This window comes from Barbatula barbatula (assembly GCF_947034865.1).
Source record: "Barbatula barbatula genome assembly, chromosome: 5".
Classification (NCBI taxonomy): domain Eukaryota; kingdom Metazoa; phylum Chordata; class Actinopteri; order Cypriniformes; family Nemacheilidae; genus Barbatula; species Barbatula barbatula.
Window position 1 is genome coordinate 4,809,283 of NC_136769.1, and position 25,041 is coordinate 4,834,323.

The window sequence follows — 25,041 nt, forward strand, 5'->3', positions numbered from 1 at the left end:
CCTGAGCTGACTGGGGGATTAAACGCTACGTGCCTTCGGATTTACAAATTGAGATTGTTTTTCCATTGGCCGTGATGTCAACGTTTTAGGTTCAGCGTTGGGCAAGTTACTCTGAAAAAGTAATTAGTTAAGTGATTCAAGGATAGACATGAAATGTCTCTTTAAATTCATTCAAATAAATAAAATAAAGCAGTATTATTGAATGACCAAAGAAATGATACACTAAAGCACAGATTTTAAAGTAAGACTTCGGATTTTGAAGTCGGTTCCACTATTCCACATATATATATTTAAAACAGAGACTTTAATCAAAATGAAAAGTAACTATTTAAACTACAGAAAAAATAAGAGTAATCCCTTACTTTACTTTTTCAAGGGAAATTCAATAGTAAGTAGTTACACCCAACACTGCTCAGGTTTGCTGGATGCTTTCGGTCAATCTGCCGAAATCTGCCAACAGCATTTCTGGAGGCGTACAACAGCGGCGCATTTAGGTTAGATAGCACGTTGAGCTAAACGAAGTCAGCTTCAATAATACGAGATACTTAAGAACGAACACGGCTGCGCTGAGGTTATGTTGGGTATCTGGGGAATTCACCAACAAAGCAATAATGTTCAAATTCTACGCTTCATTATGTTAAACACATAGTTATCTTCTTTCCCAGAAGGCAACCCGTCTTCAAAGAGAAGGTCCCTATGACTCTCTCTGTAAAGATCGGCTATTTATAGAGCTGCGCGTGTGGGCCAGACTTCCATATAGATCTACGAGAATCAAAAGCATGGGGGTAAAGCTATTGACATTTAACATATTCCACACAAACCTCACTCACTCAAGCATGTTGCCGCGTATGTATTTCTGGGTATTTCATTGTTACAACCGCTGTTAGAAAAAAACGACTCTGAATCTGAGATACATAAACATATTATATATAAGTAGCCTACGTTATATAAATATAGCCAGTGCTGTATATGTGACGCACAAAAAGAAGACTGGGTGACTTAAAGGTGTCGTGATTAAAGAAACCAATTTTAACCCGAGCCTTTGCATTTAAAAGCTCATCGTATTCAAACGAACATCCTGTAAGTGTCAGAAATGGAGTCGTCCTTGTTACTGGAATGACGACGTTTATTGACACCAGGCCCAGCGAACCCAGGTCCTGGAATGCACCGATCAATGACGTCATTGATAGGTTGAACACTGCCTCCACATGATAATATCAACGACTAGTTCTTTAGCCCCGCCCACTGGTTCACACTCCTGCATCCGTGATGATGGACAAACTGGTAACCATAGCGACATATTTTTCGGCTAAAGACGAGTTTTGTCCATCAGTTTCAACTAAATTGCTGATATGCGATATGTGTTGTGTTCATGCTCGGAAGGCTGCATCACACATCGCTCCCTTACTGTGTTGCCGTGTTTGCTATTAATAAGCACTTTTATGCTGGTTGTTTGATCTCAGATCAAAAAGCTTCTGCACTTAGGTCTTAATAAATGGTATGTTGCAGATTTTGAGATGGCAAGATCTGGCTATAGAGAAGGGCCCTCGAGAGCGGCTAGCCCCGTGTCATATGTGCAAAAGTAAGGCTTTCTTTCAATGCTATCTTTATTAAGAGCGACCAAGCAACAACCATGCAACCCTGTGCAGCGCTTGGTTGTGGAAGAACACAGGTCCTTCGGATTCTGATATTAGGAATGTGAAAGTTAGTTTTTCAGTACGTTCCTGTCACGTGGGTGAAACATTGAGCGTTTGTTCGCTTTATTCACGGTGGATTCCTTTGTAAACAAGGCACATGTTGATGCTGGATTTGGAGAAAGGCTGAGATTAAAAAGCAATCCTGTGCCGTCAATATTGAATCCGACCGGAATCTTATGCGAGTAAAGATATATATATGATGCATCACTATTGCTTTGTTAGAGATCGCTTTATATGTCTTGATTATGTGTCTAAGGAGGTTTAATGAAACGTAGCATCTCAAACAGAAATGTACATCACACGGCACACTGATGTCTTTTGGAACCGTTATCCAATCATCGCAGTGGGCGTTTACTTCCAAGTCTTCAATGCGGCCCGCACATAAAAAGCCAATGTTTCTTGAGCCGGCCTCAAAAACAAGGTAGAAAATAGCCTATTACTTATCGATCTTGATGTTTTCGATTGTAAAAACCACGCGAACGTCATACTTAGACCTCAGACAACAGTTTAAATGAAAAAAAAAAACGTCCAGTTCAGGACACATTTAACAATGACACAATGTACATTTTCATTATAACACTGGTTGACATACGAAAACAACACAATGATAAAGAATTTCACGTAACAGCTCTTTAATACAACAAGTCTTTTTTTCATAATATGAATATAAATGTAAAAATATAAATAACTAGTATTTACATCACAGAGTTTGACAGAAATTCGAGTTTGGCTCCAGCTTAAGACAGAAAACATTCAGGAGAATGCGAAGACAGCTAAGATACACTCTCGCAACCAGAGAGGTAGATTTACTCCTTTATCCCACTCACAAAAACAACACATCCCAACAGCTTTCATTCACAACTTTTACACGGTAAAAACAACAACTGCATGAATAGTTCAGTGTTTTGGATGGACGGATAGATTTGGATTTACATACAGCACAAGGCAGCAAAGCAATAAAACAAAGACAAGTACATATATGGTTCCAATATGTTTCCAATTGTGCATTCCAGGCATTTCTGTGCATGTATCGTGTTTTGAACGAAATTGCGCAACTCTGTAAATGGGCTCGGCCTCTGTAAATCTCCTCTGGCTCTTGTAAAAAAGGATCATAAAAATGTTAAACCTACTGGGGAAGAATGATCCTCTGACACAGATCTGCTGTTCGCTAGCGGACCCATTCACATATGGATTTAAATAAGTTGAAATATGACTTTTGAAACATGTAGGGATTGAATGATCTTGTTAAATCTCAAAATAAAAATGCATTTCTTTCTTTCTTTCTTTCATTTAAAGCAGCAACGTATCACCAATTTCCTGCCATGTCAGCTTCTCTCTTGCTTCACTGGTTGTCCATGATACCATCAGATACCTAACAAATCCCATCTGGTCCCCCTGGAATCTTTTTTCCACCTAACCTCTTCCCTGGTTTCACTGTAGTCCGAATTGCGAGGAAACCCCTCCCTGCAGTTGTCAACGGCGTTTAAAATCTACAGCTGAACTCCACTACAACCTCAGAAAAGCCGAATGTCCTGATCTCATGCGTTTTCTAGCACGCCGTGGAAATAAATGCATTCTATTTTTGTAAAGGGACATGAAAGCACACTGAAGTGTAGAGCAATTAGGATGCTAAAGGAGGCACCGGCAGCTCCGAGGACAATTTAAGCACGTATATCAGTCAACAGAAAGGCACTGTGTTTATCCATAGGCAGGTGGTCAGACGTCAATGGTATAAATCAGTTCCACCTGGACGTGCCCCAAGCGGGAGAACTCATTGTGTCGCATGGCATGCACGCTCCTGCGCTCGAAACACTCGCGGTTCATTTCTGTCTCAACAACATGCTTGTAAACTCTCAGAACACCGAAAATACAAATGAGCACACAATTTCTTTGTCTCCAGAGGTCAAAATCATTTACTTACGGTCATGTCATTCCAAACCTGTGTGACTTTCTTTCTTCCTCAGAACATGAAAGAAGATATTTTGAGAAATGCCCCAGTGGTTCCATAGGGATCAGTGTTCTTTGGTTACCAATGTTCTTGTCAAAATACCTTATTTTGAATTCTGCGGAAGAAAGAAAGTCACGCAGGTTTGGAATGACATGGGGGTGAACCATCCCTTTTGATCATTGTTACTCTTGCCGTACATCACTAACGGATTCCTCATTTAACCCTTCACACACTTGATACGAAACATAGACAGAAGCTCTAAAAATGCTACATAGACAGAAGCCATAAAAATGTCCATTGGGTTCAGACACGTCCACGATAACCGTCTCGAAAACAGCCTTTTTTCAAGTACTCGGGGTTGTTATCTCTGTCATTCTCATTTCAGTCTGCAGACCTTCTCACTATCTCCCTCGCTGTCTATTTTTAAATCCCCTCTTTGCCACGGTCACAACATCCCGATCAATAAGAATTCCGTGAAAAACCCGTCGACATAAACCCTTATTTTGTGTGGATAACCATGTATTCTCAAAAAACAAAGAGGGCGATCTGAAGGCAAGAATGGATATTAAACAGGGATATTACACCCACAAATCTGAAACAGGGAGAGTAATTTTTCATACACGCCAACCGTAGCCATAGCAAACACTTCCCAAGCAAGGCACTGTAAATGAGCGCTATTCCCAGTGTGAGGGAGGATGCGAGCTCTTGCCTGTGTGACGGGGGTTAAAGCGACGACGTATTCATGTGTGTGTTTTAGAGAGAAAAGAGGAGTTTTCTCTGGTAAAATAGCTGAGTTGGAGCTTTAAAACTGGCACTGGATGAGACGGAGAAAGAGAGAGAGGCGTAAAACCGAGCTAAAGTACTGTACCATGCAAAGTCCTATAATTGGCGAAGGCACTGAAACGAGAAAAAAAATATTTATATACAGTAGTATACAACTACTGTATGTGAGGTCCCTGGATGTGCCAGCTCGACTCGCACGCACACAGACACACAAAGGAAATCTCCTTCCACAGACTGTTCATCGTGTAAAGTTCCCAAGAGCGTATCTCTGTGTCCTTAATATCAGGTGGTGCCCCTGTACTAAATCATTAGAGGCTACGATTGACAAAGGTCTGACAGCGAAAGAGGCCGAGCAGGTGTCCTGTCTCTCTAGTTCATATTCCTGCATCTCCACACACACACACGCACGCATGCACTCAGACGGACGCATTCTCGACCTCTCCATGTCCGTGCCCTCCTCCTCATATCTTGATCCGCAGCTGCCGGTTCCAGCTACCAGACGCTGGTTCAAGTTCCACTCTCCCGTTGCGTAAAAAAGCTCGCACATTGCTCGGGTGTCACAGGACGGGCGAATGACGTGCGACGGTGACGAAGGTGAACTCGTCTTTCGCCATGGTGTCCGGTTGCTGCCTCTGGACCGCTTCTTCTCTTGGCTGAGGCATCACATGGTGTGGCGGCAAGAATGCGCGAGACTGACTACCGTGTTGACGGCAGGACTGGCTCCGCAGCTAGGGACCTGGAAGTGTTAAATGTCCTGCGTGTGTGTGTGCTCACCGGGCTTGTTTTGATTTCAGACACCTGCCGAGCAACGGTACACTGCATGCGTTACTCCAGTGAACCCACTCGTCCTATATTTTCCACGGGAATCTCAAGGATTCTCTCCAAGTGGGCGAAGATCCTCGTAAAAAGAAAAAGAAAACGGCCAGCGAATCCTTAGCGTCTCTTTCCGCCGCCTTCGCTCAGTCGCTCACAGTGGACACTGTTCTGAGCTGAAGGAACCTGCTTCTTTCTTTTTCCTGCGCTTCTTCTTATGGGCCGTCCAGCATGCGGTGGCCATCATCACCAGGACCAGCCCCACGATAAGCAGGACCACGGACACCACTTTCGTCTGTGGGAGATCGTTGTACGTGTACGTCACCCCGGCCCCGGCCACTCCGATCACCAGAGAGATGATTCCGAAAGGAAAGATGCAGCGGTACCAGGACTTCTCCATCCCACCGGTGGCTTGCGAGAGCCTCTCCAAAGAGGACAGCACATCAGGGACTTTGGGTCCTCCCTCCTGCGTTTGGCCCTCCGGGACAGGGGCTGCCGTCGTCTGGGGTTGGCACGTGAAGCGTCCGGTGGTGCAGCCCATCTTGAAAGTGGGGCACTGGGACGCAGCCGTGAAGTGCTGCTGGTTCTCGGGGATCAGCGCTGAGCTCTGTATGAATTTCTAGGAGAAAACGAAAGAACCGCAGGATGAGTTTGGAAAGCGGTGATTCACTCACAACGTCTCTGGGGTTGTCGTGCGCAACTGCGCTCTGCATCCCGAGCAGCACGCTCAACACTCGAGCAGACAGAAGGAACGCTGCTATATATGTCAGCAGAAGGAGGGGTGGAGTCGAGCAGCAGAGGGGGCTGCCCGGAGCTTGCGATTGGCTACAGCTGCGATCTGATGTCAAATGCCGTAGAAAGAGACTGGGCTAGCGGAGACCAAACAGGAAGGAGGATGGGGGGAGCTCACCGTTCACTGCACTTTCACTAAAATCCACCCACTTCGACTTTATTCTTCATTCTCTGGCTCTCTGGCTTTTCATTTTGCTCGCCAAAGGAGGTGGAAACATCCCAGAGATGGCTGGGCTCTCTTTGGAATTTGGGAATGACTTGTGTGTTGAAGAAACAAGTCCGTTGCAAATCCCTAGCCATTGTCCCATGCAAACAGAGCATGTGGTACAACATTTATTCATTCAACACACCACTACGGCAAAACACATGCAGGGAAATATTCAACCAGGACCATCACGCACACACACGGCTGTGCACCCACACACGCTTGTCCTCCCACGCAACGGCACACACGCACATAAAAACACGAGTAAGCCTGACAGGAGCCTCTGAGCGGATGTCCATTTTTAATCCTGTCGTCTTTTCCCTTTTCACAGTCTGAGCATCAGGGGTAAAATCTATTTGAACATGGAAATCACAGCGAGAGACTGAACGACGTGCCCGCACTCAGAATCAATCAGTCTGTGAGGTCTCTCGTGAATTCGATTCACACATTTACAATGAGCAAATACTGATGGACAATGAGGCGAAAATCAATATGGGTCAATAGGAATAAAAACAAAGGCACTTCAACCATGGTTGTACTATAGTGTTTAAATAAATTGTTTTGATGGATCGATTACCATTTTTATAGCCACAGTTTTACTACAAAAACCACGGTTAAACTAGTAAAACCAAGTAAATGTGTGGTGTAACTGATAACACAATAAGGGGCAACACTTCAGTATAGGGGGCAATTCTCACTATTAACTAGTTGTTATTAACATGCCTATTATTGGCATATTGGCTGTTTATAAGTACTTATAAAGCACATATTCTGCATGACCGTATTCTACATCCCTAATCCTACCCAATGCCTAAACCTAACAACTACCTTACTTACTATTAATAAACAACAAATGAAGAGTTTATTGGGGGAAAAGTGGTAGTTCATGGTTTGTTAATAGCGACAATTGCCCCGTATACTGAAGTGTGACCCAATAAGATTGTACTTTTTCACATTAGTTAATGCAGCGGTAAACATAAACTAACAATGACCAAATGTAATCTTCGTGATAATTACAACATTTACTAATGCAAAATTTTTGAAATCATTAGAAAACATTTGTTAATGCAACGTTTTGGTTGTAAGGCCCCCTGAACGTACACAAAGAAGGGTGCATCCCTTGTCGGCCCCCCCAAATAAAGATTTATAATCTCAAACTCAGAATTGTAATTGAACCAAAAACATATCAGTTACACAATTCTGTAACATCATTAATTTTGGTTTGCGGACTTATTTTTCTGATGTTTGATTGCATACAGTTTAAAACAAACTTCTTTATTTAATAAAATCCCACAAAATCTGTGGCCCCCCTGAATCCATCTTGGGAGCCCCCAGTTTGAGAACCATTGTGACTGCACAGTGATCTAACATGGAATACTTTATTGGCATTGACTAATATTAACAAAGATGATTAAAAGATACAAAATGTAATAGTTCAATTTAGCTAGTGAATTAAAAAATTATAAGTGTTACCGTTTAATATATTTTGTTTAATGGTAGATTTAGTGAGAAGCAATTCCTAAACAACTAAAGTGGATTTGAATAAAGATAATAGAAAAACCGACCAGACAAAGAAAACACTGCACATCCAAATGCATAGATTATCGTATTATTGGCCTATTTAGCACACCTACATTCACTATACTGCACGATTAAGTCACAGTTAATGGACTCATCCTTACTCATCACGTCTTACAAACGTCAATAAGCAATATCCATGTGATCTATTTCTATCTGTGGTCTGCCGGATATGAGATGTAATTGATGTCATCCACTGCAACGAAAAACCCCCGGATCTGAATAAAATATGAAATAACATTAACAAGCCCGTTCTTCTATGCATATTTAATGATGTAACAAACAGTGCTATCTGCCTGTCTGTATGTGACATAAGGTGAAGTAATTCCAGGTGAATCCGTATAGTGAGAAACAAATAAGCGGGACTTGATTTTAGAGCCAGAGGAAGTTTATTACAATGATGCAAAAATAGCTTTTTGGTTGTTGCTTGACATTCTCCAATAGCTTTCGCAGCCAAGGTGAAATAAGCAGGAATATTCACGCGCCTATGAACTGAACAATGCAGTCAGAAATGTGTATTAATAAAGCAACTAATGGAGAAAAATTGCACAGCTTCAGTGAAACACACGTTTGTATGATCTCATGGAAAGCACACGATGAGAGATTTCAAGGCTTTGCAAATAAATATTATGTCTAATAATAGGACTGTGACATTGATGAGAAACGGTACCCGATGGATTGATCCTCCTCCTCAAGACCCTGAGAGGGGGTGAAATCAAACGATGAGCGAAGGTTTTAATGATGACTCAATACATGCTGCTCTAGCCCCATGCTTGGACAGAAAGAGAGAGAGAGAGAGTACTATCAAACACAATTCAAACACTGTTATTTATTACGTTTTTACAGTCAAAAATCAAACGGAAGTTGCGATTAACTTCTTTTTCGTATCGTGATGTATATCCGAGTGGAACTGCTTCTCAAATTTGAAAGAATAGGGCAGGGATTTTTTTATCCTTTCCCCGTTTTGATTGGATCATGGTAAATTGGACCTGAAGGGGAGGTTTAAAAATGCCTGGCCATTGGACAGTGACAAAAGTCCTACATCTTTTTGTTGCTGACGTCATGTGGTGAAGCGTTGTTGAGTGGTGGGGGGGACGAGCATAACGTTTTTGATCAAATATTGCAAGTACAAATTCATTTTGAAAAAATAGCGGTGTGATAAATCATTAATGATAATCACGGCAACACTGTGTAAAACACTTCAAATTTTCCTGTTTGATTTCATTGGGACTTTAAAGTTAAATTTACTGTAAAAACTGGGGAAAAACCTTTTAAAAAATTGTTAAGTCAAATTTACATTAGAAACTGTGTAAAAAAACTTTAGAATTTAAAGTCAAATTTACATTAGAAACTGTGTAAAAAAACTTTACAATTTAAAGCCAAATTTACATTAGAAACTGTGTAAAAAAACTTTACAAAACAAAGAGCATTTTCACATCTGTCTTCACTGTTCAACCCAATATAAACCAGCAATCCCTAAGGCTCCAAATCCCCCTTTTCTTTTCCGGGAAGGGTTGATGATATTTCTGGGAGACTGGAGATGAATGTTATCACAGAGTTAAGCACTAGGCGTTCCAGGGAACAGATTCTCTAAACACCAGAATTATTGGGCGAGCTTTTCTGGATCCAAAATAGCGTGAGCAGGACTTCACTTTCTCGGTTTGTACAGTAATGCCTCCCGGGGCTCTGCTGAATGAAAACTTGTGTGAACGAAGGAGCAGCTGAAGGAATCACATGTTTTATGCAAAAGCAGCAGAATAGATTTCAAGTTGTCAGTAAAGGTCGAAAGCCTTCAAATGTGAAGCGTGCTGAATGTTTTAAAGTCAAGAGCAGACGAATCAGCGAGAGCATGCGACAATCATTATTTCAACAGTTTACAGAATTTCTAATTGAAACAGGATATTAAAGTAGGTAAAGTAAAAACTAATCTACCAATACATTTTTAACTAATTTTATAGCATTTCACCCTGAATCAGACAACATTTGCGAGGCAAAAGTCCTAAAAAAGTGTTAAAAAGTTAACTCTCACAGTGTATATATAATCCACACTTTGAGAGTGTTAATTTGACCATTTTTAACACTGGCGATTTTAGTGTGTGGTAGTGATTCAAAAGGATTGTTTACAGTGTATCATTTTCTCATCCTTGTGATGTTCAACACCTGTTTGAGACTCTTTCTTCTGTGGAACCCAAAAGAAGATATTTTGAGAAATGTCTCAGTGGTTTTATGTCCACGCTATGAAAGTCAATGGGATTCAATGTTGTTTGGTTACCAACATTCTTCAAAATATCTTCTTTTGTGTTCTGCAGGAGAAAGTAAGTCATACAGGTTTGGAATGAGTCAATTATGAACGATTTTATGTTGGTGTGTACTATCCCTTTAACTAAGTAACGTCCTCTCCCGGCTCATATTCAGTCACTGTGCCCTCATCTGTTGTCGTTTAATTTTATTTGGTTTATTCCCGTGAAGCGAGTAGCAGTCCCTTGAACGCATTCCCGAGTGAGTCAGTGACATCAGCGTGGAGTGGGCGGGGGCAGAGGGAGGATGTCCACCCACGACCCGCTGTGTGAACCCAGCGCCACCTGGCCCCGGGTCTGGAACAGCTTGTGCCTTCTGTTTGTGGGCTACCGGCCCCCCACAGCCCTCACGGAGCTTTCCAGAACCATGGTTCTCGACTTCTCACGTTCACACGCTCTCTGTGAATCCCACAAAAATAAATGTTTTAAACACTGTGAAACGAAGGGGCTGAAACAGGTTTAGGACTATCCGCGACATCATGCCGTACGGTAGTTGCGTTCTTAAGCATGCGCGCCTTATACACCGGACAATGCTGGAGAGTTTGAACACAACAGGCCTTTTGTCGATTTATCACCTCAATGATCTATTGATCGGGAGGTTGGCGTGGCGACCGTGACAGCTTTGCGCTCTTCAGGCAGCGAGAAGCGTGAAAAGCATGTGGGACTCTAAAAGCGAGATGCAATCAATGAGAAAAACTGCCTTTGAACATCACTTCGGGTGACTCAGAGATGTAAAAAGTCACATTTTAACAACACAAACCATCTTACAGTCGGAATACAAACTCATCAAGTGGACATAATTACGTTTCCGTTTCCTTACGCCAAACGTCCTGATCGCACTTCCTGTCGCCATCACAATCACTGGCAGCCATTGACATCCATTATATGAAGCACAATTGGCTTCGGATTTACCTAGAAATTGTATTTATTGTTCTACTCAAGAAAGAACCTACATCTCTGATGGCCTGGGGGTGAGCAAATAAAAAGCAAATTGTATTTTCTAGGATGAACTATCCCTTTAAATCGTACTACTGTTCACCGTTGGTTGCAATTTGCAACCTCACCACTAGATGCGCTAAAATCTTCACAATCTTTGACGTGCATTCTGTACTGTAGGCAGAGCTGGGTGTATTACTTTGGAATTGTAATCCATTACTGATTACAAACTACATGACAAAATTGGTAATCAGCAACTTAATCCCTTAGATTTCACATTTCTTGTAACGTAATCTGACTACTTTCTGATTACATTTCTTTACATGTTACTGTTTTGTCTTTACCTGGAGTATTTGTGTCCACAACACTTTATTAGTTTTTTTTCTGAAATTACATGAAGTACAGTACTAGAATTTAGTCAAAGGCCTTTATACTGAATGATTGCAAAACGACAGCACACGTAGGTTCAATACAAATAGTTAAAGGATAGAAAAAAGGCCTGACAGTGTCGATACCGAATCAATGTAAATGGGGATGATACGTGATGGGCAAAACAAAAGGTATTCAGACGGCGATCTGACAATAAGCCTTTGCTCTAAACCATAGGCTTTTGTCTGCATAATTTAGATTCATAAACACCTGCATGTATTATAGCCACATCAGTAATGTTTGCTAATAGGAAATGTGACAGAAATACTGGATAAATGACAGGTAAACAGTCGCAAAACAAAATGGGGACTCGCGAGTGGGCGTGGCTTCAGCGCCACCAGCCGACACGCCCCCTGCTTATTTTTCCAAGATTTTGATAACTTAATTTATTTACTAGGATGCTTTTTTTCTCCACTCAAATTGGGTAGGGTGGTTAATAGCACACTTTTCTATTGTGTGACAAACTCAGAACATATATTTTAATGTCACTTTACCCGGACTTTAAATAAAAACAAAAGTAAATTCAAAGAAAATATAGCTTTCGGAAATGTCAAGTAAATGGTGAATTTTTGATTATGAATAAATAACCCCTCTATTGCAAACACATTCAGGACAGCACAAAGAACACTTCGCCCCCTGCTGGCACAAACGCAACACTTCACGAGGACACTGTATATCTCTACATTAGTTTTCAAGAGACATCTGTGATTTGACTTGTTAAGTTGTTTGAATCCAGACATGAAGAACTCAGCAGAGACCCAAAAAACCCATAACGTAAACGGATGAAATTAAATCCTGACTCACGGTTCATGAGAGAAATCAGCTGGAGGCTTTATTTCCATTTCTGAAGGCCAGCTGCACTCTCTCATATCAACAGTCAAGTCAGCATTTGAGCCCCAGATTCACACAGCACACACTCGACACGGAAATACCAACCAATGCGTCCCAGAAAGCTATCCATCTCAAAATGAGCGTCTCCGCATCTGTCTGGGATCTATTCCCTACTGCGCTCCATGAAATGTAATCAAACTACTCTAATAATGTCGTTTTTGCCTATTCTGACTCAGAGTCCAAAACCAGCGACGGGAACTGCAGCCCTCCCTCTGCCAGCAGCGAGTACAGGCCGCGCAGAGCCACAGCGCTGGGCCGCTCCGTTCCCGAATCCACCGGCGTCCAGTATGATGAGAGACTATCAGACATCGCCTGACAAAAAAAACAGAAGCTACGGCTAAATTCAGAGATCCACACCAATCACAAAAGAACCAAACTCGCAAGACAAGAGGTTAATTTCGCACCTGATGAAGTTTGACAGCCTGCTGTAGTTGTTCCACTCGAAGCCCTCTGGTTTCCAGTTCTCTCAGTTCAGTCTCATTGGCGTAAGACAGGACGGGCGGAAGGCCAAGACCCTCACGTTCATCCCATTCCCCCCTCCTCCGGACGGGACACAGAGTCTCAGCCAGACTGTCCCAGTCTGAACGAAACAAGATTTTCTCAAATGAGTATGAAACTTCTGGATTGACTGGAAAATATCAACAAAGTAACTCTTGTAAATGGAGAGGTTGGGATTTAAAGGAACCCTTTGGTGCACGTGAGAAGAATGTAATAGTACTTCTTGGATGGTTTGGAGAATGTGGTGCTTTGGGGATGTTTGGGTACAAGAAGAGCATTATTCTATGTATAGTAAAAGAAACTGGTTGTAATAGACTGAATCCAAAAATATGAATCATTACAAAGGCTGTGAACACGGCTAGTTGTCTCAGTGACAGCAATGTTTCGTATTAAATGTGCATTGTAAAGCTTAATTGAGTCTTGTACTATTATAGGTATACATGCAGAAATACATCTACCTTCAGAAATATGCGCTGTGGTAAAAAGTGAGACAAGTAGCCCCGGCTTGTTTGCCCATTCAGATCATGTATGAGTCAGTTTGAGGATGTATTTAACCTTTTTCCCTGAAGGTCACATACAGTCAATGTCAACAAGATCTCAGTAAATACTTTACGAGCACCTTTCTTCTGATGATCGGCACATGTGAGAAGTTCTTCAGTCATCCTCCCCAGACCTTCCAGCATTAGCATGGACTCGTAGCATCTCTCGGCCATCGCTCCTGTGACACACACACACACACACGCAAGTTTCTTGATTAAAACTAAGACCCTACAACAGAATTAAGCACATTTGCTTCAGAACATAAGGCATCTTGATCTCTATCTGCCTCTGCTGAACTCATAAAAATGTCCTATGACGAATAAAGGCATGACAGCATAACGCTTATTGTCCCGTTGCTCATTTCTCATCCCCCTGCTTCCACCCACACACTTCTGTGTTCCTCCAGCCGTCCCTTCCTTCGCTCCAGACGCAGATACCTGGCTTTAATGCTGCCGGGCGGCTCTGGTCGGCCTGCTGGTTCTGTAACTCGCCATGAAAGGTGTGCGTCAGGTCCAGACAGCGCTGCGTGAGTACGTCCAGCTTTGTTCTGGCATCGGCGGGACATCCAGAAGGCTGTTCTGATGGAAACTGACACGGATGCAGGTCAAAGAGAACCACTGAACGTGCATGATTTCATTTATATTTAACAGGACATTACACGTTAGGATGGAAGTGAAAAGGATACATGTGATCGAAGTCTCTCGGTGAAATGAGTTCTCTCCGGTACCGGCTTGGATTGATGGGTTAGTATTTTGTTCCACAATCTGGGGTATAAAGTACATCAGTGTATAATTGTACAGTTTGGAAAAAAAAAGACACGAAGCGGATGTTAAGGTCGTGGTGGATGTTGACTTCGGTTCATTTGTCACACAGGAAACTTGAAAGGGATGCATTGTGGGATATTGCACAGTTTGGGAAATGCAGCATTTTGGATATTGCTCATAGTATGCATACTGTATATTACAAAACTAGTGTGGTAGTGTGCTGAACATAATCAACATCAGACTGACCTGCTCTGTTTTGCCCTCTGGGATCTCCAAACTGGTAACAAAGGAGCCGGTATCCTATATTGAAATATAGAAAACTCCGTCATGAGGGCCGGGCGTAAAGATTCAGAAAAGTTTAAAAACATTTGCACATATCAGGATGAATATTTCACCATATGCCTACCATCGTTCATTAGATTTTTGATGTTTGTCAGACACATGCACATCTTCACACAGAGGCTTACAGGAGTTTGACGTGGATTGATCTACCGGCGGCCCTTCTGCGTTTGTGGTTTTAAACTCACAGATCTTCGCCTGGGATGTTGTGGAGATCTTCACCGGAGCGCTCTTCCGAACTGACTGCTTTCCCTTGATGAACGGATGAGCAGACAATGCTTTCCGGTCCAGAACAGGCCGCGTCCACATTCCCCCACGGGTAACGCTGCCTCCAGCCGATCGCGCGCGGTGATTGAGTTTTCTGCAGGAAATCTCAGACAAGACGGGTTTTCTTTCATCCTCGTCATTAACAGCTGATTTGCTTCTGCTCTTCTTGGGAAGGGTGCTAATGTCACCGTCAGACGCAAGTTCTTTATGAGCCTCAGACGTGCTGCGGATTTTCAGTGCTTTCTTCAAAACTTGATTCAGCAGTTCGATTTCTTGCTTTTCTTCAGGCATAATATCTGATTCAAAGGAAAAATGGCGAGAACACAGCATGGTTATATCTGATGAGTTGGTATACGGATACTTCACCCAAAGATGAAAATTCCGTCACCATTAACTCGCCCTGTGTTCAACAGAACAAAAATAAATGCATATTTCCTACCATGGGAGTCAACGGGGGGCAAGATCTGTTTATAAGCATTCTTACAAATATCTTTCCCTGTGACCAGCAGAACAAAGAAATCTATGAAGATTTAAACTCAAAGGTGAATAAATGATGACAGAATATTTTGTTGTTGCGTGTCCCTTTAACACTGAGCACATGAACAGATGGAGAGAAGGTCTCACCATCTTCGGTACCTGCAGGTTCCAGCTCACGGATGTCTGTCACGCATATTCTCCTGCACAAATATGGAATAATTCATGATTTTTTGAGAGATCTTACAGGACTCTACGGCTAGTTTTGAGGGTTAGATGATCTTACACAGAGCGTAAAAACTCTCTGCACTGTCTGATGGTTTCTTCGAGTCTTAATTCTTCAGCTTTGCACATTTTGATGCCTTCATCCACAGCATGGAGCAGAGACATCATCTACATCTGAGCTACATGTCAGAGAAACAGACAAAGAACAGTCCATTTATATTATTAGAATTACACACATTATGTCGTATCCCCTATATATACATGATTATGTTGTATCCATATATTATAGCGTATGCATCATGTTAATCATTATATTTATATATCACCATATTGAATATGCAAACACGAAATAAGAAGTTTAAAAGCGGTGTTAGCACACAAACAGTCACATATGTGTGTGTATGAAAGTTTAAGTTAAGACTCGTGTCCTCCTGAAATGACTCAACTTACCCGCCCCGGAAATGCACGCTTGTCTGTAAAACAAACCCTTAACTTTCCGTTTCAATGGTGCATTAAATACGCTGTTAAATTCATAATATATCTCTTAACATTGTCAATAAAACTAACTTCAGAGTTGCCCGTGTTCTTCTCTACCGGTTTCCACAGCGCGAGTAGGAGATAACGCTCTCCGCAACTCTCGCGAGAACACACGAAGATGTCATTTGGTTGCCGTGGAAACAAGGACGCCAGGGAAACGGTTTAGCGTCGAGCAGAAACACACACACACACACACACACACACACACACACACGGTGATAAATAAAACATCAAGTTCTTCACATGGAGTCACACAGAGGGCTTGAGAGAGCGGTTACGGTGCAGATTAACGTGTTGACAGGAAAACATTTGGTAAGGTTGAAGTATAGACAATATTAAACGCCCGTGAAGTCGGTTTTGGGCAAAGTTAAGAAGTGCAAATGGCGTGATCGACTTCATGCAGCCCTGGGCAAACTTTCCGACGTTAACGCGGTAAACGTCACGAAACGCATTTGGACGTTTGAAAAGACAGACGTTTATTATATAGCATGTATATAACGAAATCTAGATTTCATGTCAACTTAACGTTCAACTAAATTTATGTCACACACCGATCGGTCTGCGCACGATGCGCAGCGCTGCGTGAAGCCACTCGGTCAGGTCTGTGAAAGGTCAGAGGTCAAAGTTGTATTTGTTTATGAAGATTTTAGGCAGAGGTGGGTTGTTTTAACTCATTATTTAAACAATTTATTCATCAAAATGTCTATTTACACATTGGTATTTGTTTTGATAACAGAGCTTTACTGTAAGATTATTACTTTGTCTAGGTACATGGCTTTCATGAGTTGAAGGGTCTAGTCGACGGAGCAATCAGAGGAACCGGATCCGGGGACTGTGTCTGTGTCATTCTTGGTCCCCGGATCCGGTTCCTCTGATTGCTCCGTCGACTAGACCCTTCAACTCATGAAAGCCATGCATACCTAGACATAGAGTACATAGAACAGCCACAAAAAACATAGCATTTGATACGTTTTAAATATGAATATGTTTATTTAATTTCTTCGTTTTAGAGAGGAAGCAGGTCTGAATCATGCCTCAGTTTTATCCGTGCGGAGTTTAATGGACGTGTTCTGGGAGATTCACAAACACTGGACGTGGCTGTGGACAGAGACGCCGTTTACAACTTAACCTGTAGTTTTGAATGTTCAGAATTGACCCACACTCTTGACCACCTGGCACATCAACCTGTCATACGTGAGTATTGTGTTTGAGTTTGTTTTGACCGTCTTTGTTGGTGTTCTGGGGCTCTTATACAATGTATAAGCTCATATGATTGTCATTGCAACATTTTGTTTTGAATTCAATAATCTTCATTTGTTAGTGTCTAAATTCTAGCAATGTGGGTTTTTCCAGTAACACTCATTGAGGACTCACCTGAAGAGAAAGAGCAGAAAACTGCAGTTCTGGGTCAGGCTGTTGTGGATCTTCTGCCTCTTCTGAAGGGTAAAAGCACTTCATTTCGGTTTCATTCATTCACCCGGCGGATTTTCTGAAAAAAGAGCCTTCTCTTTATTTCAGGTCAGCGTAGATTCTCATCCAGTGTTCTGCTTCACGCGGTGCCCGGATCCCCTGTAGATGCTTCTCTGAATGAGGACAGTGAAAAGGTAAGACATGGTTTATTCTCGTTTAACACTTAAGGCCAACTGTATGTCAGCAAATGAACAATACAAATTATTCTGGATGTGTGTGACCCAATATTCAGGCCACCCTTGATGTGTCGGTCAGCGTTCAGGAGCCTTTACTCTCAGATATCCAGATCTCTGAATCCAATATGTTGATGGTCACCGTGGAGACGGCATATTCTGTTCCTGACATCTGGGATCCTGCATCTACACCTCCATCCAGTTACGTGGCTGCGCTGCAGATTCCTCTCTCAGCTGCGGTAAAACATACTTTGTCAATGTCCGATTGAAATTGAAATCATTAGATTTAGAAAAATCAAGACATGCAAATAGGATTCAGTATTCATTTTTTGTTTTACAGAAAGAACAAATACTGCTGTTCTCCAATGGCAGAGTGAAGATGGGTGGTGAGAGAGAATCAGTGCCAAGACCCAAAAAATGGCCGGTGGGTCACCTTCTCGTCCCAGGGGCCGAGGTCATGGAGGGGCAGTTCATTGAAACGGAGCCGACGGACATGAGTCACGGAGACCTCATGGACATAGAGGTGACCTGACTACTGATATCCTGGACGCTTCTAAAATCACAACGTGTGTATCGATCTGTGTGTGTCCGTGTGTGTGTGTTATAGGACACTGACTTTAGAGCAGATGCAGAGTGTAACAGAAAAAGAGTGAGCTGGGACACCGTGCGTCGCTGTTTTATTGACGCAGGAGGTCTGGCTTGGTGAGAACACACCGTCTTCTACACCGTTTCTCACGTGTGCTGTTATCGTTCGATTCATTGCGTCATTTTGGAAATGAATGATTGTTCTGAAAATGCCTTTTCTGTTTCCCAGTCTGTCCCGCAGGATAGCAGAATGCAGACTGTGGCCCGTCGAGATCATGAGGTGCCCTCAAACTAGACAGACCGATGCTGGGAAGAACCATAAAGAGAAGCAGGCAAGAAACATCTTATGATGTAGTGTTGTCCTGACACAAAGAGTCAGACGTGCTTAAAGAAGGGAGTCTTCACATAGACTTGCGATCACAATCATTGTTTATCTTCACATTTGTGTTTACTCAAAAGTATACACAAAAGAACGCTGACTAAATCAATGCTCATGTCTGCTGAAGGCGGAGGATGAGATCTCATTCCATGGAGTGGTGTATATGGATCTGGCGCCGCTGTTGTATCCTGGAGTTCGCCGTATCCATGGGACATACAGAATCCACCCATTTCATGAATGTGAACTTCTGACCAAGGTGAATGTACTTATGGAATGAATCTTATACCAGATCGTGATTGAAATGCAGAATATGTCACTTTAAGTGATGTTGTGTAGATGAATTACCACACCTCTTGCAGATTTGATGATGTTTATTATTTTTCACGATGTACTTTTGTGTTATTGCAAGCATATGACCTTTTCTTCTGTGCAACACGTAAGGTGTCATTTTGAATAATGTACAGAGAATGAAGCTTTCAAGCTTCAGAAAAGGATTTTAAAGCACCATAAATGCACCGGACCCCATTTGTTGTTGCGGCATGGCAAAACAACAGTTCATTTGCGTCTCCAGGCTCAGAGAACACACAGCGTTCTGATGGAGATGAGCAGAGCACCAGCATCCCACGGCTCGACTCGCCCCTCTTCATCTGTCGACACTTCAAAAGCCTCTCAAGTCTTTGAGAACAAAAGAGAGAACAGGGATGCTTTTAAAAAGGTACTAACTGACCGCTCCGAGTGGTTAAAATGACAAAGTAAATCTTTATATCTCACTTATTCTCTGTAACAGCAAGGAGATCAAACTCATCAGCTCTACCACCTCCATGCTCTTCGTGTGTTTTTCAACATCTTGTGATTCGTTTCAGTTTGAATTCAGATGATATTCTTGAAGTGAAACGCTTGATACTCAAATTATAAAAGAGCTCTGTAAAATCTTCTGAGCTATAAGAGAGCAACATCCGAGCATTTTTCTCCAGGCCCTGACCAAACCACCCCAATAACCTCAATTCTAATGATTCTTAAGGGGAGATCTCAGTAATGTCTCAAGATGCTTTCAATATAAACGTAAATGTTTAATTCTCAAAAGACGTCACATTTTTTCCTAAAGATAAAAGAGCAACATCCTAACAGTACAATTCTCATATTTGCATCATGTGATACTCAAAGCGGATGCTAGTGTCCATCAAAAACATGATCACTGGGAGCAGATACATGTCTCTTCTGCGAAGCGCTGCGTTTTGTGTTTGATATCCCCTTTAATTGTATTAACATCTGTGAGCGACACACACTTCCTGAAGCTATTAGCTCTAATAGCTGCAGATTGGCGACCTCGATGTCAATGCTGAATCATGTCTTCAGCTTGGTTGAGCTTTTCGAGCACCCGGTGCACCCGCGGCAGATGGAGACTGAGAACACACACACACACACACACGCACACACAAAAACGCTTCACCAACTGAACATCTGATCCCGCAGCTGCCCGCTCGACAAATAACAATGAACACACAAACAAACACCTTTCATTTCATGTCACATACACAGAGATGAACGTTTCATTGCTCAGATTTTCACTTTTTACAAGAGTCTTGGGTTTACTTAGTCTTAGGGTTCTCCTATTATTCTTCAGGATAAACAGAAGATGACACAAATGAGTCAATCGAGGGATAAAACTCCTCAGATCATCTGGTTTTGATACATTTTTTTGATATTAGTTCATAAATCCACCTTCTGTTTATAAAGAGTATATCTCATTGCTGTCTGATAGGTAATAACGTATGTTTTACTTAGATTTAACACTTGGGGTGCAATCTCTACAGAATGAGCAGTTGTGATGCTTGACTCTGTAAACATAACAGATATAAACATTTCCAGCTGGTTTCACAGGGAAAACCGGATCAGAGCGATAGTCGGGCTGACACGAATGTGCAGGTGAACGCGAAGGGACAGGTCAGTTCATCTGTCAATCGTACACTGAAGTATACAAACGATTTTTAAAGTTCTTTAAGGGAGTTTTGCTTGTTTTCTCAGATGTGCGCCGACTCAAGATCTTACATTGTTATCGAAATTGCTTTGGATAAACCTCTGGTTCCCAAGAGACCACCGGGAGAGCTGGCCAAGCGGTACTTCAGCTGATGAAGATTTTTCTGATGTTAATTATTCAGATTAATAATCGTTTTTTTCAATGGCAAGTTGTACGTTTGATCACTTCAATCTGGAATCTTTTGTTACAGTTTGATGCCTCAACGTGCAGAAAGAGTAAGAAACCATGCATTCGTTTCCTTTTCTGTCATTCCTTCTATCACGTTTCTGTTCATCCTGACCACATAACGTCTCTGTGTTTGACTAAACCCTAAAAGGTCGATCTGTAATGCCATCATGTGGCCGGATGCTGGACATGCACACAGATTTGATCAGTTACCACACATTGCATATACTGTACTGTTACAGAGAATGACACATCCCAGACCATGTCGATTATTTGCATGATTTTCCTCATATCATTATGGCATGTTTTTGTTAAATGACATGAAGAATGTAAAGTGCCATTCATGTTGTCATTGTCAGGCAGTACATCATTACCACTCTCAGATAGCGAGCGTGACCGCCCAGGTCTTGGATCAGTACCAACAGCTGTTCGGAGCCGCATTTGTACTCGGACGGCGACCTTTGGATCCGGCACTGCGAGAAGAGCGCAAAGCCAGGCTGCTCGGAGAACTCAACAGCTCTGGAACATACTTCGCCTTCAAAGAACAGATGAAGGTGATTGTTTTACATTTAATGTACATATAGTCATTGCACAGGGCGGGTCGAGTACCTGAATATCGAAATGTCATTATGTCATTGAGCATGTGTTAATGTGCTTAATGTGTTTTTTTTGTTCAGTACTCTGTGGTGCGGATTGTACGAGAAAAGATGATGAGGACAGACGCCTTCAAGGACCCCGAGGAGCTCCAGGCGTTCCTGAGTCAGCTCTACGTTTACTTGGTGGACGAGATGCACGTTGCTCTTAATAAGGTGCCACTTAAAAATCAGACTCCACTCTCAGAATCACGTTTCTCTGAATCAGACCGTACTCACTACATCATGTTCGTCTGAATCAGACTCTTTCGGTGGATTCTCAGGACAAGCATCGTGAGCCTGGGCTGAGCTTCTCTCAGCTTAAACTCTTGGCCAAAGAAGCAGAACTCAACAACGACTACAAGCAAGCCGCACAGTATTATCAAGAGGTAAACTCACTTCTTTTACCTTGTTTTACTTTTACTGGCTTGAAATGAATGATTACATATAATCTGCATTCAATTCCTTTAAAAAAGCATCTGAGAATTTTTTTAAAGAGTCCTGATAGTCTAAACACACCAGTTGTCTTTTTCTAACATCTTTGACGGTCTGACTTTTATTTGTCCGTGTAGTGTGCGGTTCGAGACGACAGTGAGCCGTCCCACTGGTTCGATTATGGAGTGTTTCACATGCTGACCGCAGATCACATTAAAGCAGAAGAGTGTTTTCAGCGTGCCGTGTCCATTGATCAAAAACACACATCCAGGTTAAGTGATGAAAGCCCTCTGCTTCAATATAGTGACATATAAACTTATTTTAGTGCTTTGTTCTGATTTGTGCAGTTTATTGATGTGTGGCGTTCTGTCTGAGATGAATGGATGTTACGAGGATGCCGAGACCTTCTTTGAAAGTGCCACTTGCGCTGAGCCTGACAGTGTGGTCGCCTGGACTTTGTTTGGTGAGAATTAGACATCAAGTGAAGTATTACAAGCACATTTCTGTTTGACATTTTATTGATTTATATGAATTACAAAAATAAAGTAAAATCAGGATCCTATGAATGACTTTCTCAAAGACTTTGCGAATATGTTCTCAGGTCTGTTTTGCCAGTCTCAGGAGAAATCCTTTCAGGCTGAGATGGCCTTTCTGGAGGCAAATAAGCAGCTTCGTTCAGTCCCGAAGAACAAGCCAGAGTCCACCGCTGAACATCAGACTGAACCTGGTGAGAAGAATCACCAGACGGACAAAACCAGTCAAACTCCAGCTGGCAAGACAGAGGAGACAGGTGACCATCACTTTGACCATCGCCTCAGTGCCACATTCTGTATTACGAAGCTTTCAGAGCTGATCTGGGATCATTTGCTTCACGGCAGATATAGATGTTAAAACCGTAAATGAAGTCGACAACCGGGATTGCAAAGAAGAAGAAGCAGCAGGTGTTTCACCCTCCAGTGTCAAAACCACCATTTACACAGAGGCGGTGCGATTCCTCCTGAAGAACTATGCATTACAGGTCTGAGATCAGATCTTCCCTTATTCATTGAACGGGACAGTTCATCTTTTATTCATCCTCATGTCGTTCCAAACCTGCATGACTTTCTTTCATCTGCAGAACACAAAATACGATATTTTGAAGAATGTCGGTAACCAAACAACTGACCTCCATTGCCTTGCATTTTATGAACACAAAACCACCGAGACATTTCTCAAAACATCTTCTTTTGTGTTCGACTATAATAGACTATTTCAGAATAAAAGTCATCAGTTTTTAAAGACTAGGGTGAATAAATGATGACAGAATTTTGGGGTGAACTGTCCCTTTTCATATTTTAATATAAATAAAAGCTAGTCTATCAAATTAAATGATTTGAAATGTGAGTTTTTTTCCTATTGTTTGTGTGAGGCAGATGGCACAGCGGGCACTAGCTCAAGAGCTTCTCTCTCCAGATCGAGGAAGCAACAGCTCGTATCATCTCGCTCTGGCTCAGCTCCAGATGCTGAGAGGAGAACACAACAGCGCCGAGGAGAGCCTGCGAGAGGCACTGACCGACAACCTACAGGTCCAACAAATCCTGTATTTATTCTTTATGCCTGTTTGATCAAGTTCTTTATTTATTGTATGTTTTTCTTTGGTTCTGATGTCAGTAGAATCCAGACGTGTGGGCTTTGTGGGGTCATCTGAATTACATGAGGGAGGATTACTCTCAAGCTAAGAGCTGCTATGAACGGACGACATCGCTGGATGCGGCGGACACACACTCAGTACATCTCCGTCTGGGATCCATCTATCTGCAGGACAGGGAAGTAAGATAAAATAAAATAGTTATTTGAATCCCCCATTGAAACATACTAAGAATCCAATATTAGTGTGAATGAGTCGAATTAGATTTTCTTTAAGTGTGTGTGTGTGTGTGTGTTTTAACCTTTCCGCAGTATAAAAAAGCCAAAGGTACTTTTCAGAAAGCCTGCAGAAGCTCTCCCTCTTGTCTTACGTGGCTCGGGCTGGGAACTGCCTACTATAGAGTGAGTATACAGTATAATGCCATTAAGTGGATGCTTATATTGCTCTAATGTAGAGTATATATCATGCAAGCTGAAATGCAGAGACTGTTATAGAATATTGAGGGGGAATGATGTCTGTGTTTGCTGTGAGTTTAGCTGGATGAACTAAAAGAGGCTGAAGACGCTCTGACTAAAGCCAGTGCACTAAACAGCAGGAACGCAGAAGTCTATGGCTTCCTGACTTTAGTTTATTTACGGGTATGTGGCGACATAATGTATTTGAAATGCTTTTATCACATTTCTGTCTTTGCACTCATTTTCAATAATGTTTTGTCCTTTTAGGCTGGCAGAAAGCCTGAGGCTGAGCAGTCATACAACTATGCTGTAAAGGTTTGTACTGAGTGAGATTAAGGATAGTTCACCAAAAATAAACAATAACATACTGTTTTTTTGGGCTTACGTGATGTCTAAATCACTCTAAAAAGTGAGAGTTTACAGTGAAAAATGTACATCTTAAAACTGAAATCTATGAAATGATTTGATTTTTTGATTTGATTCAATTTATTGTCATTACACACATACAAGTACAGTGCAACGAAATGTATTAAATGTAATATTTAAATGAGAATTCACCAAAAATAGTATGCATATATTAAATATATAATTTGTTATTTAAATACTTATATTATTTAAGTTTATTTGATTAAATACATTTTTGATTAGCCTATTTTACATAAATTAACTGTTTGATTTTTTATCCCAGTGAAAAAATCACTTGATTTGAAAAGATTAGGGTGATATAGCTGTTTATTTTGTAATATTTACCAAGCCACTGAATTCTTTTAAGGAGTGTAATGGTATGTTTTGGTTGTTGTTTTTTACAGATGAATTTACAGAAAGAGTTGCTTCTTCAGGAGATTCATGATCTGCAGGCACGTGCTGGATTTGAAAAGCCGTTCTTTTGATTTTTCACACATACTTTTTCTGATTTCCTGATTTAAATCAGCAAAATTGCCTCACATGTGTCCTAAGAAAAATATTTATATTTCCAATAAATTGGATTTCTTGGATTGGATTTTCATTCTTCCTACGATGGTGTCGGTGATGTACACTGAACGTTCACTAGTGGTTCTCAAACTTTTTT

At 41.7% G+C, this 25,041-nt stretch overlaps 3 protein-coding genes across 6 annotated transcripts in view; 1 reads left to right on the top strand and 2 right to left on the bottom strand.

Moving 5' to 3' along the window:
* Window positions 1–2,321: 2,321 nt before the first annotated feature.
* LOC306894300 (transmembrane protein 100) lies at window positions 2,322–5,971 on the bottom strand. Its single transcript, XM_079456735.1, has one exon. The coding sequence runs from the start codon at window positions 5,780–5,782 to the stop codon at window positions 5,396–5,398; it is 387 nt and encodes a 128-aa protein (XP_079312861.1). The 5' UTR covers window positions 5,783–5,971; the 3' UTR covers window positions 2,322–5,395.
* A 5,420-nt stretch (window positions 5,972–11,391) lies between these two features.
* On the bottom strand, window positions 11,392–16,172 carry tedc2 (tubulin epsilon and delta complex 2). Of its 4 annotated transcripts, none has more exons than XM_079456730.1 (11): window positions 15,927–16,113; window positions 15,538–15,655; window positions 15,402–15,454; window positions 15,217–15,273; window positions 14,578–15,073; window positions 14,418–14,471; window positions 14,093–14,171; window positions 13,845–13,995; window positions 13,487–13,585; window positions 12,774–12,949; window positions 11,392–12,681 (listed from the first exon to the last, which is right to left on the bottom strand). In XM_079456730.1, the coding sequence occupies exons 2-11, from the start codon at window positions 15,642–15,644 to the stop codon at window positions 12,532–12,534; spliced, it is 1,422 nt and encodes a 473-aa protein (XP_079312856.1). In that variant the 5' UTR covers window positions 15,645–15,655; window positions 15,927–16,113; the 3' UTR covers window positions 11,392–12,531. The 4 variants fall into 4 exon arrangements, with proteins under 4 accessions (XP_079312856.1, XP_079312858.1, XP_079312859.1 ...); XM_079456731.1 differs by having other exon boundaries at window positions 11,459–12,681; window positions 16,044–16,149; XM_079456732.1 differs by lacking the exon at window positions 15,217–15,273 and having other exon boundaries at window positions 15,927–16,172.
* Window positions 16,165–25,041, top strand: part of cfap70 (cilia and flagella associated protein 70) — a 9,319-nt gene continuing 442 nt past the window's right edge. Inside the window, exons 1-26 of the mRNA XM_079456729.1 lie at window positions 16,165–16,325; window positions 17,024–17,207; window positions 17,367–17,456; window positions 17,532–17,617; window positions 17,716–17,895; window positions 17,997–18,179; window positions 18,264–18,358; window positions 18,471–18,573; window positions 18,748–18,876; window positions 19,192–19,335; window positions 20,502–20,564; window positions 20,646–20,737; window positions 20,849–20,873; window positions 21,183–21,377; window positions 21,501–21,632; window positions 21,719–21,844; window positions 22,028–22,161; window positions 22,238–22,353; window positions 22,492–22,680; window positions 22,769–22,908; window positions 23,303–23,455; window positions 23,544–23,699; window positions 23,829–23,918; window positions 24,054–24,155; window positions 24,240–24,287; window positions 24,782–25,041. The exon at window positions 24,782–25,041 is cut by the window's right edge and continues 442 nt beyond it. Of these exons, the coding sequence (XP_079312855.1) occupies window positions 16,257–16,325; window positions 17,024–17,207; window positions 17,367–17,456; window positions 17,532–17,617; window positions 17,716–17,895; window positions 17,997–18,179; window positions 18,264–18,358; window positions 18,471–18,573; window positions 18,748–18,876; window positions 19,192–19,335; window positions 20,502–20,564; window positions 20,646–20,737; window positions 20,849–20,873; window positions 21,183–21,377; window positions 21,501–21,632; window positions 21,719–21,844; window positions 22,028–22,161; window positions 22,238–22,353; window positions 22,492–22,680; window positions 22,769–22,908; window positions 23,303–23,455; window positions 23,544–23,699; window positions 23,829–23,918; window positions 24,054–24,155; window positions 24,240–24,287; window positions 24,782–24,862 (3,105 nt within the window). The 5' untranslated portion in view covers window positions 16,165–16,256 and the 3' untranslated portion in view covers window positions 24,863–25,041. The remainder of the gene's footprint in view (window positions 16,326–17,023; window positions 17,208–17,366; window positions 17,457–17,531; window positions 17,618–17,715; window positions 17,896–17,996; window positions 18,180–18,263; window positions 18,359–18,470; window positions 18,574–18,747; window positions 18,877–19,191; window positions 19,336–20,501; window positions 20,565–20,645; window positions 20,738–20,848; window positions 20,874–21,182; window positions 21,378–21,500; window positions 21,633–21,718; window positions 21,845–22,027; window positions 22,162–22,237; window positions 22,354–22,491; window positions 22,681–22,768; window positions 22,909–23,302; window positions 23,456–23,543; window positions 23,700–23,828; window positions 23,919–24,053; window positions 24,156–24,239; window positions 24,288–24,781) is intronic.